The sequence below is a fragment of the Apostichopus japonicus genome, chromosome 21, assembly GCF_037975245.1.
Source record: "Apostichopus japonicus isolate 1M-3 chromosome 21, ASM3797524v1, whole genome shotgun sequence".
Lineage (NCBI taxonomy): Eukaryota > Metazoa > Echinodermata > Holothuroidea > Aspidochirotida > Stichopodidae > Apostichopus > Apostichopus japonicus.
In genome coordinates, this window is record NC_092581.1 from 20144569 (window position 1) to 20164887 (window position 20319).

Genomic DNA, 20319 nt, shown 5'->3' on the forward strand with positions numbered 1-20319 from the left:
CGTTGATCTCGATTTTCGTTCTGAACTTCTGTTTACCAATGCTAGCGCCCTCCCACTTACATTGTCGTTTTTGGAATCTGCCTTCTGATTGGTTATTGATCACCATTTTTGTGGCTATAGACCAATGACTGCTACTGTTTTATCTTCTTCTTAACAAGCGCTTACTGCAGTTCTAGTTTCACGCTGCACGCCTTTTGCATCACCGTCAGATCCGTGAATGCGAGCCGCCTCTTGTGTGTAACGTAACGTATAGGATCATTGTGCATGCTTGTAGTTCTTGTTGCTGTATTTGCGGTAATAGTGCTGTAAAATTGTACACAGTCCTATATGGTAGGCTAGCGCAGTAAGCGGTAGCATCTTTGTCGCAGCACATATACTTCTGCGACGAAATGTGGACATATTGTAACGAGGAAATGGAAAAGGGGAATATATAGCGCTTAGAGAATATTCATATAGCTCATAAATATACTGACTGCCACAGTTGGAGCCATGGACGCTGTTAAAGTTTTTAACCAAGAGGTGAGTTAGGCTTAGATCAAACAACGCATGCCTAACTGTTAGGCCTATAGTTTTACGCGTAGGGGCCTAGGCCTAATCTAGGCATTTCCATTTTGATATACGTACAAAGGGAAACAAAACCAAGCTCCATTAAACTAAGCCATATTTTCCAAGATTCAAAAGCTGTTGACTGATGGTCGAACGCCTAAAACAGCTCAATATTTAATGTCACATGTGAAACAAGAAATTGACATAGGCTAGGCTACTTGACAAACTCACATTTTGTGATTAAAATGATAAATGGTATTTCAAATTCAAACACTGGTAAGGCCTACTGCAGTGCAGTAGGCCTAGGCTACCCCAATGTATATTTGACAAAATGACTGAAAATAGGTCATATAATGTAATTCAGTTAGACAATAATGTAGCCAATAAAGCTCTCTTGTTCAGTATCTGGCATAAGGATACCATAAATTAGTATGGCCATTTCTCCTAATCCTATGGCCAATTGCACTGGCAACTTAGACTAGAGAAGTGACACACTCCTCTGATTTAATTGTCAAAATTATCAGTATAACTTCAGTAAACTTTAAGTTCCAGGGTTTGATATACTTTTGAGGTCAGGAAAAACCTAATTTAATATTTCTTTTAATTAAATTAATGGCATGAACTTGCCACTATTTTATTCATTATCCAGACGGAAGCTGGTCACTTCGCCCAACAACCATTCGCCCAACTGCCATTTTGATCAACCTTATCATTTCGCCCAACCTTGTTGGTCATTTCGCCCAACCAGCATGGTCATTTCGCCCAACCTTGCTGGTTATTTTGACCAACATTGATTAAATATGATACTTCAATATAACGGACGGGGATACTTCTAATGGGTTTGGTGAAACGTTTGGGAATTGTTAATGTTACGGAATACCAACCGAATATTAAGGAAACTTTAATCAGAATCAGCACATCAGGATGAAATATGCTAGGGACTTTGCATATTAATGATTACAGTAGAACACATATGCCTAGGCTAGCCTATCACAGCTGCTGAAATTTTGATCAAAATCCAACCAGTCGGACTATCTTAATTAATGATTTGAACATTGGTAAGATATACCTACATGAAAAAGATTGGGCTTAATCCTGAACTTTTAATGAGCTTTCAAAGCTGTACCCAAAATCCTAATCCTTATAAGTCAATCAATGCCTTTCATTTTAAGCACGATCTAACCCTCTGATTTTTGTCTGTACTATATTGTGTAGTACTACTAGCTCATTGTCACATCATCTCACAATCATGCTATTTGCCAACATTTTGGCCATTATGCAGAGAAATTTTAAGTTTTTAAAATGACTGAGGCTCATCAATAAAAGTGTCTGTAGTCTAACACAAGTCAGTTCCTCAGATGCAAACCAAAGCTCAATGTAGGAACACGTAAGCTTTTTTATGGCCTCAAGTATCATGTCTACAATGCATTAGAAATTTCTTAAGCACAAAGAGAATTTATATAATATTAGTGTATTGGCTTACAAAGAAGAGGCTAAGTCATCCTGCATTTAGCCTGAATGGAGATTTGATTATTTAAAGGTGGTGTATATAGTTTGAAAATTGGAACAGCTGTTTTAATACAATTTGAGAACTCAAATTTTTTGTTTTTCTTCGACTATGATATATCGCGACTAAAATTCTACCTTAAGTTATCCTTTTATGACTTAAAGACCATGTTTGTTGAATGTTTCCTTCATCAAGTCAAAATCAAACTTGCAAACAACATGTGGTATGTGAAACAGAGACAGAACAATACCTATCCTGTATGCCTTAGCTAACCTTGTACAATAATAGCTTAGACCTTTCTAATAAAGTCAAGAAATAGTTGTTGACAGAATTTAACATTACTCATGTTTTTATTGTTTTCTTTCCAGCTCTCGAGCTTGTATGAGTGCAAGCCTCCAATTTCTCGGGCTAAGATGACACAGCTGACTAAGTTAGCTATCAAAGCCATAAAACTCTACAAGCATGTTGTTCAAAGTGTCGAGAAATTTATTCAAAAGGTGAGATGATACTGTCGAGAGTCCTTATGTCATACACATATTATGAATATTTACTGTAAGATGCTTGAGTGTGCTCTGAGTCCATTCAGCTTAAGATGAAGTAATGGAACAACTAGTGTTGTGCCGATAATCGTTTGCGATATTAGTATCTGTGGCATATCTGTATCGGTAAAATTTAGCCTCATTGCTGAAGAGCGATATTGATTTTTGACTTGTCACAACAAGCTACCCCTACCTCTTGTTACTTGCAATGATTTAGTAATCTGTCCTAAACCCATTTCTTTAGCCTCAGTTTTGATTTTGATTCATAGCAATTAGTTAATTTGCCGATCAGCATAGAAACAAGACTCAAGTTCAGAAAAATATTGACCGATAAACGATCTGTAAACAGACCAGTGGTTACATACATAGCACTGTCTTCGCCGCATGTCTAGCGCTGTACATTACAAGTGAATACAACATAATTAAAACTTGAACATAAACGCTGACAAATGGTTAGGCTTGCACAAATTCTTGGAGAGGCTCAGGCAGAAAACCTCTACAAAATCACTCAAAAATTGTATATCTTTCTAAAAAACTGCAGAGAATATCCTGGATGCAATTTGATTCCTTTAAACCATGAGTGACTAATGTAAAGATTGTTTTTGGAAATCAATTAAGCGTATCACTTTTCGTTTGGTTCCGGTAAACAAAAGGGTAGTCAAAATTCTTAGCGAATTCCATTTGAGACAGTTCGTATAAGACTAGCAGCCCACTGTGTTGAATGAAGTTGATCGAAGTTCGTTCTGACTGTTTGAAAATATCGGTATTGGACCGATATTGGGATTGTTATATCGGATGTCGGCCAGAACCAATATTTGGCGATAGCGGTGCAACACTAGGAATAACTAGTCTTGATTGTCTGATGGGTAGATCATGAATGTACAGTCAGTGCGTGGTACATCATGAAGTAACAGCTAACATACCACACATTCTCAGGTTGGTTATAGCCACCCCTCCCCTCCCCTCCCCCTTCAATCCATTACATCTGTAGAGCCAGCAGATGTGAGCATGAATCCATGTGATTTGCTCACTAGTACGATGCGATAAGCTAGGCCCATTTCATTGACAGTAAGATTCATTCTTACTTATCGTCAGACAAATTACAGTTCAGTTTGGCCAACTAAAGTAGCTGGTGTCTTTAGAGCCTGTTTTACCATACTGTATACCTAACAGTTTAAAGGGAAAGACTTGCCTGCTACCAGTCATCTTTATCCTGACCAACTTCAGGAGTCATTTGGGTGCTGAGACCTTTTCCTTAATTTTAAGACCTGTTTGTACTAAATACTGTTATTTTCTTCCTTTTCTACTAGTGTCGTCCTGAATACAAAGTCCCTGGTCTTTATGTAATAGATTCTATTGTGAGACAATCACGTCATCAGGTAAGGTACTTGTTTGTGAATGCTGCCATCAAAAACATTGAGCGAATTTGTACAAAACCAGAATGGATATCTTCTCTTGTATTGGGAGGAGAAGTGATAAAATTGAGAAACTATAAGCCACTGATATTTTCAGTATTCTCAATTTATGTTGCAAGGAATTGGAAGGGGGAGATGAGGAGAGGAAGTGTTCTATTATGAAATATCATTCTGTAAGACTAGTTTACATTACAGGAGACTTCAACCAAAACCACTTGGAAGATGCCCGTTTGTTACTTTGACTTTATTGCTGTTTCATATAGCTGATATTAAAATGTGGAATAATGTAATGTCAGTTCTTGATGCTAAAGGGCTTTTTGGCTTTGAAGTGTAAATAAACTGACTGAAAGGATTCACCAGTAGAGGTTGAATACATTCTGCAACTGGTAGTTTGTGGATACCAGATGCAAACAAGGGTACACCTGCTATTTCATGACCATCATCTGTTTCGATAACAAATTTGACTCCTGTAGTGTTTATAGTCAAATCAACGATAGAAAACTGACTAAGAAGTACAGTGTATAGAGATATGATTGGCTAGAATTGGATTTGAACCAGTCTATGCAAGAATAAATCTAGTCCCTCTGCTCTATCTTCTTCTTCTTATCCCTTCAGGACTTTGATTGGTGGCAATCTATTTTTAACAATTTCTTTGATGGATCCCGGTTTGTCTCTTGTTAATAGAATCCAGTTATCTAAATACGTAGTCTGCATTAATTCATGCCATTGATTTGATATGTCCTAAAAAACTTTCTCTCCTATAGTTCAGTCAAGATAAAGATGTGTTTGCTCCGAGGTTTGCCAAGAATATAAACAATACCTTCGCGCACCTCTTCAAGTGTCCTTCAGAAGAAAAGGCAAAGATAGTCCGAGTGCTGAATCTCTGGCAGAAGAACGCCGTGTTTTCTGCTGAGATAATCCAACCCCTGCTGGATCTAGCTAACCCAGATAAAGCCGGTTAGTCACAAAATACAGAGTTTACCTTGACAAGTATCTTCTTCAATTTTATATAGCTTCAGCAGCGATTTGATCGTTTGTAGGGAAAGGTCTTTCGTAGCTTCAAAGCAACGGTGAATCCTTCAAAGCAATGTATGAACTACATTGGTTACCTGTACGTTTTAGATCAAAATTTAAGATTCTTTTACTTACCTTTAAGGCTCTTAATCACTTGACCCCTAGTTACATCACCAATGAGACCATACCTTATATTCCGCCTAGATCCTTACGCTCAATGAATAAAAATTTACTTAGTGTGCCTTCTACCCGATCATCAACATATGAATTTAAACGTTTTGATTATACTGCTGCCACATTATGGAATAACTTACCCCAGGACATATGCAATATTAATATAGACTTAACGCAATTCAAGAAATTACTTAAAACACTGTTTTTCAGAGCTGCCAACACAGATTAATGTACTTATTTTATACTTGCTGTACATACTTATTTTAGGTGTTATTATTGTATTTTAGTCATAATTTTTCTATTTATTTTTCTATTTATGTTTTAATATTTCTATTTTTCTATACAATCTTAACTTTTACATCCTTTTTAACTTTTTGTACTTTTAACGAATTTTTTATCTTTTGCTGTAAAGCGCTTTAGTGCAATTTTTTAATTGAATAAGGCGCTATATAAATCTCGTGTAATAATAATAATAATAATAATAATAACGTCTTTGTAACAGTAACGGGCAGATCTGAATCTACAGTTATGATGAACATTTAGTCAGAATAAGCTTTCCAGTGATGAGATTTAGGGATCGTACTCTAGGTTTAACTTTAATCGTTAAAGGACGGCAACCATTTCTTTAGCTAACTCAATGACTTTGGTTTGTCGCTTTTCAATCACAATTCAAAATGATAGCTGGATTCTATCAAGTTATTTCTTGGTTCTTTATTATGAGCTTTAATTGGTCAAGTCTGCAGCAAACAGCTGCTCTAAATCTTTCCTAAATTTTCACCTTAATTGATAAAGTTCAACACTCTTCGTGTAGAATTTTTTGTTTGTGAATTACGAAGTTTCCAAAGATGATAAATATACAGTTGATTCTGTCTTAGTTTTGTTTTGAAGTCAGTGGAAACATGAGCTGGAATGAGCTGTTTTTAGTACAGTGCAAAATCTTATCTTAAGTTTGTTGAATTTCTAAAATTACTTGGAAAAAAAATCAATAAACCCTCCTTAATTTCCAGTAAGAAAAAGAAAAAAGTATCCTTGCAATCTTTACCTGAAAGTTTTACTTTTTATCTTGAATTATTTAGCAAAACGTTACACACAGGGCCTAACTTATAAAAATAAAAAATAGCAAAAATAAACAGAACCTCAAATATTTGTAAATTGTCATGTCAGACTTAGGAAAGGTGTTGATATTGTTTAAACAACAGGAGATGCACTCCCGGTGGTACAAGAGAAAGCGGACAAGAAGAGAATCGAGCCCGATTGGCTGAAGGAGCAAGCAGCTCAGGCAGGCGCTGAGCAGTCCAAGAAATCCACGGTATCACCTCAGAAGAAGTCACGATCACACAAACATTCCAATCCAGAGGACAAAACTCTAGCTCTGGTCTCTAATCTCCTACAGCAGGCACAGGAAGGCTCCTCTGTAAGTCAACTTTATCAGGATTGGGTCAATTCTACTATTTTTCTACTAGTTTTATTTTGATGACAGGGAAAGAAGGTGCTTTGTGGGTGCGTCAGGGGGGGGGGGGGGGTTGAGGTGATGGTTGTTAGGAGGAAGGGGTAGGAAGGAATTTATATTAAGGCAGAGCTAACTGATGAAGGATTATAAATATTTAAATGAGGTTAATCTTACTTGAATGGAAGCTTGTGGTTTCTACAGATTTGTAATGTCACGAAACTTGTTGTACATCATGGAGATGGTTGGATTTAGTTCATCAAACCGTGTAAGATTCAGTTTGGCAATTCCCAAGTCGACAAGCTATGTTTTGTAGTTCAGTCTCAGTTGCAAACAGAAATAACAAGATCGGATTTTACTCTTGAGTTCTGCTTTGTGTGGAAAGTGATTCTGTTGAACCTGAAAGTGGATCGTCGATGATGTGACACCGTCAATTTATTGAAAGCCTTTTATTATCCTAAATGTTCTGAAGATTTGGACAGTTAAAAGTTATACTCCTGTACATTGTCCATGTATCCATACTTTCAGTCGAGTATCACAAAGTAGCTAGTTGTAAGCGAAAGGTTTAGTAAGGTTTAATGGTTTGATATGATTTTACAACAAGCAAATTCTAGTCAAAAGTCAGATATGTGTCAATAGTCACATAGTGTTTGTGTGCGTGTGTGTGTGTGTGTCCATTAAAGGCATTGAAGACTCGCCCCAAACCGCGTGCGGCCATCTGAAAAAGTTAACTTTCTGTTGCTTGCAAGTGACGTTTTGTTCGTGTCGCTGAAAAATGCAGATAGTAATGATACGTGATACCTTGTTATCTTTAGCTGGACCTGAGATGTCCATCCCTGTATCGTTTGTACACTGTGCTGTGGGTATTGACCGCAGCTGTATGTACTGACTGTACACTAATGTCTAATTACCCACTGTAGCAAGCTGTGTGTGTATTTTCTGGGATCGATGGTGGTGTCTAACACTTCTGTTACACCTCATTCGAAACTAGGTCAGATTACCGGTATAAGACATTTCTTTTTGTGCGAGTCTTCACACCCTTTAAAACTAAAATATCTTACCAAGTAGTCTGTGAACAGTTTCTTGGTGGAGAGAGTACAGGTCAAAGTGAGGTTACTGTGAATTGTCTGTTTTGACAGGAGCACCAGCAGCTTCAGCAGTTACAGCTCATACAGGAGACGATACAGAGACAGACCAAACTGCAGCAGACCCGTACCTCGAGTAAAGAGACTATTAAACTCGACGAGGCAGTCCTGCATCAGATACAGAACCTCACCCAGCAACTTACTTCACTTGCGAATCAGGGAGGAGTGACAGAGGAGGACCAAGCAGAGTCTAGCTCACCTCCCCCCACCCGTGTGGAAGAACAACCCCCTCCCCTACCCCAGGAGACGTCTGAAACCAGTTTTAATTCGGTAAGTCAGATAAGCAAATGATAATTATATCATCTAGAGATAGGACCAGGCTGGTAATGTTCTCAAACCTGTTGGTTTGAACTGTGTGCAATGTTTTGGAAATTTTGGTATTTTTTGGTATTTAATTAAACAAAAATTATTAAGAGAAGAAATATTGTTGAGGAAAGTACCACATGGATAGAATGTAAATAACAAGACTACCTAGAAGTACTGAATGTGGTCAAGAGGTTAGCAGAATAGGTACTGGGTAGTCCATGGATCAGGTTTTTATTGTTATAGAAGAATTAGAAATAAATTTAATGATTTAAATTAATTCAATGTCTGTTTTTCTTGTTTCTACATTTTACCAATCTTATCACTTCAAATTTGGTCCCATGCTGTTGATGTTAGGCCTTGCATATTATGTGTCGAGATATCTGACCTCAGCATTGAAAATTGGAGAGCTTGAATAGCATCTATATGTAACCAACTGAGTTGTATATAACTTGAAATAATCCATCCCTTTATTTGCCTCTTTTTAGGCCCTCTTAGAGTTTGATTATGGCGATGAAGAGGAAGAAGAGGAAATGAAGAAGGAACCGCCACCTAAGATGGCACCTGCCTCTGAAAAGAAGCCACCCTTACCCCCTCAGATGCCTCCCCATGCACCTCCTCAGGCCCCACCACAAGCCTCTCCTCATGTTCCCTCACTAATGACACACTCTATGGAGAAACACTCTGAAGTTCCACCAGATCCAATGTAAGTTATATATCAAAGCTGGAACACTAACAAAGTCTAAATTAAAACCTTTCTTTGCTGGTTCTTCATTTATAAAGAATTTAAGGATTTGCTGGCAGTTTGGTACTAAAATTTTACATATCCATTTCTTTTTTTTTTAATTTGCCCTTTGATCACTCTGGTAACTACGACTATGTCATACTGGAACAGCTTGTAGGCTCCAGAGAATAAATTATTCGGTACCGCATAGCAACATGCTGTGCAAAGTATGAACGAATTGCTATGCAAATGTGGTGATGTATAGCTGTTTTTAAAACCAGAATGATATTATTTTGCCTGTTTGTGAGAATCAAAATTTGTGAGCTATCAATTTATCCACTATAGCATCGTAAAATGCTATACAAAATGGGCAAGTTGCTATGCAAGTGTAAAGTTGTATAGAGGTTTTTTACACAAGAACTACTGTATATGATATTCGATGAGAGAAAAAAATCCAGGCCTTTGAAAGTGCTACACCAACTTTGAACACTAAATTATTCCGTGGTGACTACAGAAAGTTTGAGCACGAAATAATTCTGTGGTATCCCTTCTCTACTTCAAAACGTTACAGTGTTATATATTGCAGGTTCTCTTCAAATCGTTGTATGTCTTTATTGATGGAATGTGAAAGAAATTTAGGCTGAGTTATTACCAGTTTGTTTATATAAAATTATATACAATTCCATTTCTTTCCCAACAAAATTTCACTTAGGCAACAGTATAAAATATATGAAATATTTCTTACTTAACAGTTCCAAACTTAACAGTTCATACATCCCTACTTGTGCTTCTCTTTTCGTTTGTCATCTTCTAATTGATGGAAATGGACTTGTGTACAAGATAGAATTGTTAACACCCAGTGTTTGACCGTGAATGAAAGTGTGGAGATCCAGTTTGAATACAGAGTTCTTAACACATATCAATATATATATATATAACTATACATCTCTATATATACAGTATATCTTTATCTATATTATCTATACATCTATATATATATATATATATATATATATATATATATATATGCAAATGTGATGACCTCTTAAATCAAGAGACTTAGGTCGTTGATGAAGAATGACTGTGTGTTTCTTTCCGTCACAGGGTGCCCAATATCCAGGCTAGCTTGGAAGCCGTTCAGAAATTGACCCACGAACTGAGCCAAGCTCAGAGTCAGCAGGAGCAGATTCAGCAGTTTATGCATCACACAGACCAACAGATACGTCAACAAATGCCTCCACAGATGCCCCCAGGGCTTCCTCCACAGATGCCCATGGGACTCCCTCCACAAATGCCCCCGGGGCATCCTCCCCCGATGCCAAACTTTTTCCATCAGAGACCAACGTTTCCTCTGCCCCCGCCGTTTCAACCGCAGCCACCAATCCCCATGCCAGCAGCTGAACAGTATCAACCTGTAAGTATCTGTATACCTTTTGATGCAGATAATATTTTCCATTTTCATTTATTTATTTCCAGTATAAATATTTATAAACAGGACATCAAAAGTGAGTATGTAACAAGAAGGAGGGGGGGAAAAAAAACAAAAAAAAACAAAACACAAAAATCTAAATGTTAGTGTACAAAAAAACAAAAACAAAAAATATATATCTATACACAACGTACAAGTGCAGCTGTCTACTATACTGCATTATGGTGAAGAAACTTTATTGGAGATTTTCTCTTGCATCTACATATTGTTGAAAGCTGATTTGTATAGTATTTTATGTGCCAAAGAGATGATTTTTGTTTCAAATTTGGTAATATTTTGTGAATTGCATATGGCAATGTCCAGCAGAATTAAAGACGCCTTCATAGCAACTTAGCTCTCAATGGGTTCCTCTTACTATATATTTGAATCATTTATCAACAGAGGAAAACCCAAATACTTTTTGATGGATTATTAACTGCTAAGCAATGCTATCACCAGAATAGCTGAGTGATGATATTACAGATACATTTCCTAGTGTGAGGGAGAGTTTAGCTAGTCACAATAGGTTGGATGAAGTCAAACCATGTACTTGAGTGTAATACAGGATACAGAGATGGGCTTGTTTTGACTGACAGTGTGAAATATCTTGTCAGTTGGTTCCCCGTTTAGTTCACACACATTAGTGTGTGTGTGCTTATGGAGTTTCATGATGGTGACAAATGTTTCACTGTTATTCATAGCTTTGTTGACTCCATGCCTGATGATGACTAATCCACAAAATATGATGATCCATGAATACAATCATGATCCCTCTATGAAGTGCTGAAGGCATGATGAGTCAACACCCTCCCCCCCCCCTATTTCAAAAGACTGGAACTTGAGTGCCTTGGCAGTGATGTAACAGTTACTCCTTATCAGTGTACAGTGCTTGGTAGTTGATGTTGATGGCTGTGACTTGTATTGGCATACAACCATCAACATCTTGGCTTGCCAAATATTCATAGGAAATGTCATTGTTTTGATGTACAGTGCTTGGTTGTTGATGTTGATGGCTGTGATTTGTATTGGCATACAACCATCAACATCTTGGCTTGCCAAATATTCATAGGAAATGTCATTGTTTTGACGAAGGATGTTTGCGAAGGAAATGCATCCATTTTTTCATGGGAAATGCATTGGGTTTGTTGGATATGCCTTCAGTGCTTGCCTAACTGATGGGTGTCCTCTTCTTGGTGAAACGTGAAATCTTTATTTCTTCTTTTCTTTTCATTTTGTGGAAGGAATATCCTTCGGATGATGTTCCAAACCAGATGGTATCAACACCCGTTACCACGGTCTCTGACGATCTTCCGATTGTCCTCATCGAAGAATCGCCACCAAAAGATGACGGTAGAAGCAGGTAAGAAGACCTGAACTGACTGACACACAAGTGACTAAAATATGTTGTCAAAGTACTCTCATTTGTACCATTTCACTGATTTTCTTGACCTATGCTCCAGTTTTTGTCTGGTTCGTTACCTCGTATCTATCAGGTCCTTTGCGTAACCTGATCAGACGGTGGCCCATAACGACCATTGTATTTTTGACAAGGCGTATTGTCGGGGTGTGATGCACCATTTACATATTGTAGAACTTTAAGAGGTTCACTCATGTTGGAGATTTTTTCATACTGGAGATATTAAGGTTCTGTGAGGAAAATCTGCCAAAACATCTTTGCATCCATCCCCAAATGATTTCCTCTTTGGGTAGTATTCATGCTATGTAAGGCACCATATAAAAAATCAGCTATGCAGAATCCCGCTCCTTTCAATATTGGTATAATTGTGAACGTATAAAACATGCAAAAAAAAAGTTCATAGCTTTGTTGACTCCATGCCTGATGATGACTAATCCACAAAATATGATGATCCATGAATACAATCATGATCCCTCTATGAAGTGCTGAAGGCATGACGAGTCAACACCCTCCCCCCCCTCTATTCAAATGACTGGAACTTGAGTGCCTCTGCAGTGATGTAACAGTTACTCCATATGAGTGTACAGTGCTTGGTAGTTGATGTTGATGGCTGTGACTAGTATTGGCATACAACCATCAACATCTTTCATGGGAAATGCATTGGGTTTGTTGGATATACCTTCAGTTCTTGCCTAACTGTGAAAATGAGTTAGGCTTGGAGCACAGAAGCCCTTAGCTCACACACATTAGTGTGTGTGTGCTTATGGAGTTTCATGTTGGTGACAACTGTTTCACTGTTATTCATAGCTTGAATAAAATATGTTGTCAAAATACTGTCATTTGTGCTGTTTCACTGATTCTCTTTACCTATGCTCCGTTTCTGTCTAAACGGTATAATTGTGAAGGTATAAAACAAGCATAAAAAGAGAGAATATTTCTTGCTCTGTGTTTTTCCTTTCGGTTGAATGATTTAGATCTAGCAGTCATTTTGGATAATTTTGCCACAAATATTTACAGATCAAAATCACCCAGAAAGAAACGTTCAAGGACAAGATCGAGGAGTAGATCCAAGAGTCCACATGCAAGGGGAAGGCACAGGTCCAAGCGACGCCACAGATCAAGGTCCAGGGACAGAGACAGGTCCCGCAGCAGACGGTCCCGGTCACGGTCCAGGGATAGGTCCAGGAGGCGTGACAAAGAAGGTGACCGGAAGAGAGACGACGACAGAGAGAGAAAGAGAGGCTTCCCTTCTGTCAAAGATAGGAAGGCTAGTGGTTAGTTTAAATCTTGATCATTTTGATGTAAATCAGGAGGTTAAGATAGGGACAGAGAGAGTGCCCAGAAGTAGAGTGTCAAAAAAGGGCACATTAAAAGCCCTGTATGTTTAGATTAAATTGCAAAGTTTGGCTTCAATAGAACATCAGCAACTATTTTAAGGAGTTATGACACTGCTGTGAACTAGTGGCACATTGCATCAGCCTTGATGGCCTGAACAACAAACTCTGTCGATGTTGCAGTTGAATGAGAAATGATAACAGAGGATGATGGTGAGTCATATCTAACATACATGTCTGCACCAGTTATAGAGCAAAATGATAATATCGTCAATTGATCAACAGAGAGACATATGTTTACTAATCACACGTTTCAACTCTGTCAATCTTCTCTTCCGGTTTCTAGTTTGCAGTTTGACCATTTGGCTCGGACGGTTACCAAAGTCAGTGACAGAAAATGAGATTCGACGTCTTGTGGAAGAGCATGGTGGAGGGGAAGTTCGAACAGTACATGTAAGTGCTATATCAAAATATATATATATGTTTATATATATATATGTTTATATATATATATGTTTATATATATATATATATATATATATATATGTTGATACTAGTTGAGACTAGTGGAACACTAGTGGTAGTAACTCGGAGTTTCACGTGAGTTGTCTGACGATCGCTAAAACGCGTTAAACTCCGAGTTACTACTACTAGTGTTCCACTAGTCTCAACTAGTATCAACATATATTCCGCTCTGTCCACTGGACATAGAGCACTCTGCGCCAAGATAGACTCCAACCAACCAACTCTATATAGATATATATATATTTCTTTCGAGATCCGGCTTTAGGAATCACAAATGATTTCGAGTTGGTTAGCATCATGTTTGATCTCTAGAGTAAGCCAAATATGTCACCAAACACAGAACTAGTATTGTTCGATACAGGTGACAAATGCCAAGAGTGGAATTACAACCTTCCTTAACGGTTTCGAACCTCTGGACATACAATCAGCGTCCATAGCCTAGTTGGTTAGGGTGTCTGCGTTCAGAGCGGGAGGCCCGGGTACGAATCCCTGTGGAGGCTGGAAGTTTTTTCACTGTTCTGGATTTTCCAACTCACTACGATTTCAATTATATATATATATATATATATATACATATGTATAAATATATATAAATATATATATACATATATTATTATTATTATTATTATGAAGTGGAAAGCCATATAACCATGAATTAACATGTTGTGTGTGGGACCCAACTGTAGTTTGCCTGTGTCACCATTTTCTGATCGGTGTTAGTATTTTTTCCCCTTTGGTCAGAACAATTGATATATTTTACCACTTCAAGGACTTGTACAAAGGAAAACATGCAAATATTAGACTATATTAATTCAAGATCATATGATTTCTTCCTGACAATGATGAAATGCACCATAAAAAGGAATGGTATTAATTTCCATTAATTGAAATTTGAGTCATTTTACTTAAGTACCTTCCCAGCATGACTTCTGTCATTAAAATGACATGCACCAAAATGTTCATTAGTTTTAGTGATATTTTCTTTTTGCAAAGTATGAAACACAAAACCCAACCATCATCTTTAGCATAAGGATTCACTCAAACGGTTAAGAAAAATCTCGCTCCGTTTGGCAGATATCAAAGTTAGAAAGTCGTTTATGGGAACTGTCATTTTGTAAATTTGTGATGTCATAGTGATGTCATAGTGCCACCAGGATCTGAAACCTATTGCTTTCATATCTACAAGTTAGAATGTTTAAATAGTGCTGACATTTGGACTAATTAGCTCACCATTAGCTCATGTTACTAGTTTGAACATTTTAGATTCAGCATTTGTAAATTCCATCTCCAAAAAGTAAACACTGTAAACAGTGAATAAAAACATTGAAACAGTGAATAAAAACAATAGAAAAAGTATCTGGACTTAATCAAGTCTTCAGCCTTGTGTGTGAAAGGACATACCTCCCAAATGGAATAAGGCTTTTGGTTTCGATGATAATCGTAACCTTTGCATTCATAATGGTGTATGTGTGCGTGTGTATGTGTGTGTGTGAGTGCGTTTGTGATGCCCAGCTTGTAAACACAATATCTCAAGAAGAGTAGGTCAGAAAAATGTCATATTTAGTGTGTAGAAGTACCACATTGAGTACAAGAAACTTACTGTTGTTCACGACAGTTATCTCTATTATATGGATTCAGTAGTGATGGTTGGGTTTGTGTCTCCTTCAATCTTAGTTATTATATTGTATGTTTATAATAACTGAATTTTATTTCTCTGTTTTATTATTTTGTGACAGATTGTTTCTGCCAGGGGATGTGCTTATGTTCTCATGGCAGATAGAGCTGATGCAGCCAAGATTCTTGATAATCTGAAGTATGCAAAGTTGCACGGAACCAACCTAAAGGTAAGAACTTTAGAAAGGTACAATGTTTATACAGTATTAGATAACTAGTTTGCAGTGTTAAATGCAAATTTCTGTGCAATGGCAGGCCCTCAAACTTCCATATATACATCTTTTTTTATCTGCAACAATTATTTTTTTGAAGTTGATCAACAGTCAGTCTCAAGTCTGTCTAGTTGATCAACAATTTTGTATTAAGTATCATTATGTTGATGTCTTTCCTCATCTGTTATATGTTTCTATTGTGGGTCGAAAGAATGTTGCAAGTACTTTTAGTATTTTCATACCTATCTGTCAAAACCGTATCTGTCAAAGTGATGTGAGAGTTTAGGTAGGCTCATCCTTGTGACGTTATGTAACTAGAATAGAAAGGCTCGCATTTACCTCTCCAGGAAGTAGGAACAAGTTGTTGGTAATGTATTTGACCGACAACTGCACCGTGTTGACTCCATGCCTGATGATGACTAATCCACAAAATATGATGATCCATGAATACAATCATGATTCCTCTATGAAGTGCTGAAGGCATGATGAGTCAACACCCTCCCCCCCTATTTCAAATGACTGGAACTTGAGTGCCTCGTCAGTGATGTAACGGTTACTCCTTATCAGTGTACAGTGCTTGGTAGTTGATGTTGATGGCTGTGACTTGTATTGGCATACAACCATCAACATCTTGGCTTGCCAAATATTCATAGGAAATGTCATTGTTTTGATGAAGGATGTTTGTGAAAGGAAATGCATCCATTTTTTTCATGGGAAATGCATTGGGTTTGTTGGATATACCTTCAGTTCTTGCCTAACTGTAGAAATGTGTTGGGCTTGGAGCACAGAAGCCCTTAGCCTCTTGGCTTTCTGGGTGAGCGGTCAACGAAAAATGATTCTATTTTAGGGATATGACAGAACGTAAACGATTTTGGTGCAATTTGTCCTTTGTTTTGTTTTTTAACAGTTTGTTTGTTGAAGATATAGAACAGAGTCCTCAGTTGTCTTAATCTCTTTGTTTTGACAGATTGACTGGGCCCCAGGTGTCGGAGTCAAAGACAAGAAGTACAAGGACTACTGGGACGTTGACCGAGGGGTCAGCTACATACCCTGGGACTCCTTCCCAACAAACCCTGTCAAACTGGAGCAGTTGGAGGAGGGCAGTGTATTTGATATTGATAGTCTTCCTGAAGATTTGAAAAAATGTAAGTTATAATTAAGAGACTTTTGTTCAAGTTATCGTTGTCCACTTTTTTAGTGACACTTTAGTATTTTACAACAGAGTTTGTATTTCAAAAGATTTTTCAACCCTTGACCACTTATCAGTTTGAACTTAGGGAGTAAGTTTAGCTGTCATGTTAAAGCTCTGAGTCAGGCAAACAGTACTTAAATATATAGTCAGAAAAATTGCAAAAATTAGGGACATTTCTTTTTTCCCATTTCTAAGAAGAATTAAGCTAGTTTTCCCTTAGCCACAACGTTGCAATCTGCTTTTACCACAGTTATTTTTGTATTATTAATTGGCCACTTAACTATGTGTACATGTTGAACCCACTCTTATGAACTGTTAGTGACAGGCCATGGGATGATCTATGCTCGCTCAACAAGCACTTACACCATCTACAAAAGTTGCTATAGTTCTGTTTGAAACTCATTTCCACCGCACTTGAGAGGAGTCACGCAGGATATCAGTGACTTTGCAATATTTTTCTTTCCTTAGTTCTTTCGCTGAGTTGAGATTAAATTAGAAGATTTAAATTAATATGGTGTATTACATTTTCTGTTTTTCTTTCTATACCCAACAGTAAGACAAGTGCAACCCACTGAGGAAACACCTAGTGAGCCTGATGTGGACCAGGTGCAAGAAAATGCTATTCCAATCCTTCCAGTGATGGGTACTTCCCTCCCGCCACTGCCCCATCCCTCGTTATCTGCACCCATTCCCTCACCGATGGTGTCGACGGCCAGTGAAGTTGGACCAGAGGTTCCACCACCTCCCCAGTTGTTGCATGCAGGACTCCCACCACCAAGGATGCCCCCAGCAGCTCCTCAGGTCATGCGTATGCCCATAATGCCATCGGGGGTTCTCTCACCTTTCATGGGTATGCCTCCTGTTGGTGTAAGACTGCCTGCAGGGTTTGTTCCTGGCCAGCCTATAGGAGGTGGTATCCCCCAACCAGGAGGAGTGCTTGCTGGGCCCGGACTGCCCCCCATCCCTCACAGCACTCCAAGTCCACAGAGTAGCATGGAAACCTCACTGGTGACGCATACTTCAACTGCTATCTCATCTCCCTCTCCATTTAGCGCTCTCCTTAGACCTGGAGGACCGCTAACAGCTGGACCTAGGAGTATGGAGGGTTTGCCAACACCCAGAAGCATAGCAGTGACTCAGGCTACACAACAACTACTGGGTCAGATGCCAAATCGATTGATGCGACTACTGCCACCAAGAATAGCTGGTTTAACTCTTCCTCAGAGTATCAGACCGGGAGTTGATCCAAAGCTACATTCAGAGTTATCTCAGGAACCAAAGGGCTTACTTGGGAACCCCCCAGGGCTTCCTACTAGATCTCTAATGGGAGGCATGTTAAACCCTGCAACTATACGCCTGCCTACAGACCTTCAACTGGAAAATGCTATGAAGAATGACGAGATGGATGGACTAGGGGACAAGAAAGATGACATGAACTCTCACATGGATGCAGATAAAATAGAGCTTACTGGCCCACCGCTGGGTCCACCTCCTGTCTCTCTGATGGGTGATATCAGTCAGTTTGCTGGCGCAGCCCTTAGAATGGTCCGACCTACCTTGGGGCAGGCCATGCTACCACAGGGTATGGTTCCTGGACTCATGCAAATCCCCAGAATGGTTGTTCCTGGTGGCATGGTTCGATTACAAGGACAAGGTATTCCAGTCAGTCTGGGAGGGCTGAGGCTGGCCCCCCCTGGTATGCTGCCGCCACCTCCTTCTGGACTGCCGAGGGGTTTACAACCAGGGATGCTCCCCGCCGTACCACAAGAGATCATGAACATGATAAGAGCAAACCCTCCCATCCCAACCATTGAGACACCAGAGGAGAAGGGTGATAAACCCAAGGACGTCGATGACCGGATCATACCAGATTACAACGCCAGCTCGCCATTCCAAGGAGAGGAAGTGGATGGTATGTTTGGTAATGGACCTGCTCCTGAAAAGCCCAAAGAAGATGAAGACTTCAGGAAAGATAGAGATCTAAGGGATTCTTGGCCCCTACCCCCTCGTGGAATGCCAGACTTTGGCCCCAGAGGACCACCACCGCTGATGGCTGAATTTCAGAGAGGTCCACGGCCATGGGGACCACCATTCAGAGGTCCCCCACCAAGGGGAATGCCACCAAGAGGCCTTCCACCAGGTGGGCCTCCTTCGTTGAGAGGCCCTCCACCAAGAGAAGCATTTGGTCCAGACGGATGGGGTCACGATCAAGATTGGAGGCGCGGACCACCACCACCAGTTGATCCAGATTTTCCCGGACCAAGAGAAGACAAGGACTGGAGGTCCTCTGGACCTCGACCATGGGAAAGGGGAAGGGACAGGGGTTTCTTTCCCGATGGGCAAGACCGTGAAGACAGGGGGTTCGGGCGGGAACCCAGAAGAGACTTTGACCACAGAAGAGATAGAGATCGTGATTGGGACAGAGACCGTGAGAGGGATAGAAACTTTGATCGAGACCGAGACAGGGATCATCGCAGAGACCGGGATCATGACTATCGTGTCAGAGATAGAGAATCGGAGAGAAGCAGAGATAGGAAGGAAGATGGCACAAAATCATCTTCCAAGGATAAACCTGCTGGCAAAAGCGAACAATCTAATGACCCAGAAAAGTCGAGGCGAAAATCCAGATGGGCTCCCGTTATAAACGAGGAAGCACCTAAGCCTCTGTTGGACATTGTTATACCTCCATTGATGAGTAAGTTAAAACAGCTGCCAAATCCCTCACCATTGCTGGATGAGAAACCTGTAGTCCCTCCTGCCCCTCCATCCATCGAGGTAACACCAGTGGTAGAGGCCGTTTCTGCTGATAAAGATAAGAGCGAGCAAGCTATAGCTATCACCGACTCGGCTAGCACAGAAGTAGTTGCTCCCACTGAAACCAAGGCAGAAGAAGAGATACCTATACCAAAGGTTGAAATAAGTCAAGCAGAACCGACAAATATTGAAAGTAATGAAACAGAAGTTGTGAATGAAAAAGAAACTGTGAATGAAAAAGAAACTGCTTTAGAGACAGAAGGGGCTCCTAAGGGAGATGGTGAAAAAGTTAGTGAAAACGATGCCTCGGAGAAGGCATGAGTGCTTTTTATGGACTAGATGCCCTTTTATAGTGACCCATTCTTTTTGTGAATAAACAGATTTCATGGACCTTTTTTTTTTTTTTTACAAAAGAAACGGTTGAGTAAACTCATTTTTATACAACAATGATATAAAAACAAGAAATTTTAAAATTACAAAAAAGGAGAGAAAAACATCTTTCAATAAACAGGAGAGATAAGTTGAAAATTGAAACCAAGTAGCATTTTTGTTTTATTCACGTGATGGTTTAGCCTTCTTCCTGATTAGGTCACTGTGGAATGGCTAGTAGTCTGTGTAGTTTCTGAACCAAGCAGTTTTATATAGGAGTTTGTTGTTCTTTAGTCTGGCACTGCTAGGTTCTGAACAGAAGCAAGAAATTGAAAAGGAAAAGTGTACATAATTAGAAATTACCTTCATTCATGGTGGTAGTATATCCAATTTATCCCTTGGGAATGTTTCTCTCACTCTATCGCAAAAAATCAAAACATCACAAAAGTTGCCTGTCTTAAATGTAAGGGGTTGAACAAAATGAAACTATTGTTGATACAAAATGCATCAGTGACTATGTGTGAAACTTCGTTTTGAAGCAGTGATGGGTTTACTTTGTT

At 39.1% G+C, this 20319-nt stretch overlaps 1 protein-coding gene across 1 annotated transcript; it reads left to right on the forward strand.

Annotated features, from left to right (window-relative positions):
- Nucleotides 1-196: 196 nt before the first annotated feature.
- On the forward strand, nt 197-19924 carry LOC139963220 (uncharacterized). Its single transcript, XM_071963801.1, has 14 exons — nt 197-519; nt 2422-2550; nt 3903-3971; nt 4772-4964; nt 6395-6609; nt 7782-8057; nt 8579-8796; nt 9919-10228; nt 11524-11642; nt 12717-12973; nt 13380-13486; nt 15295-15402; nt 16412-16589; nt 17190-19924. The coding sequence occupies exons 1-14, from the start codon at nt 490-492 to the stop codon at nt 19709-19711; spliced, it is 4731 nt and encodes a 1576-aa protein (XP_071819902.1). The 5' UTR covers nt 197-489; the 3' UTR covers nt 19712-19924.
- The last annotated feature ends 395 nt before the right edge of the window (nt 19925-20319 follow it).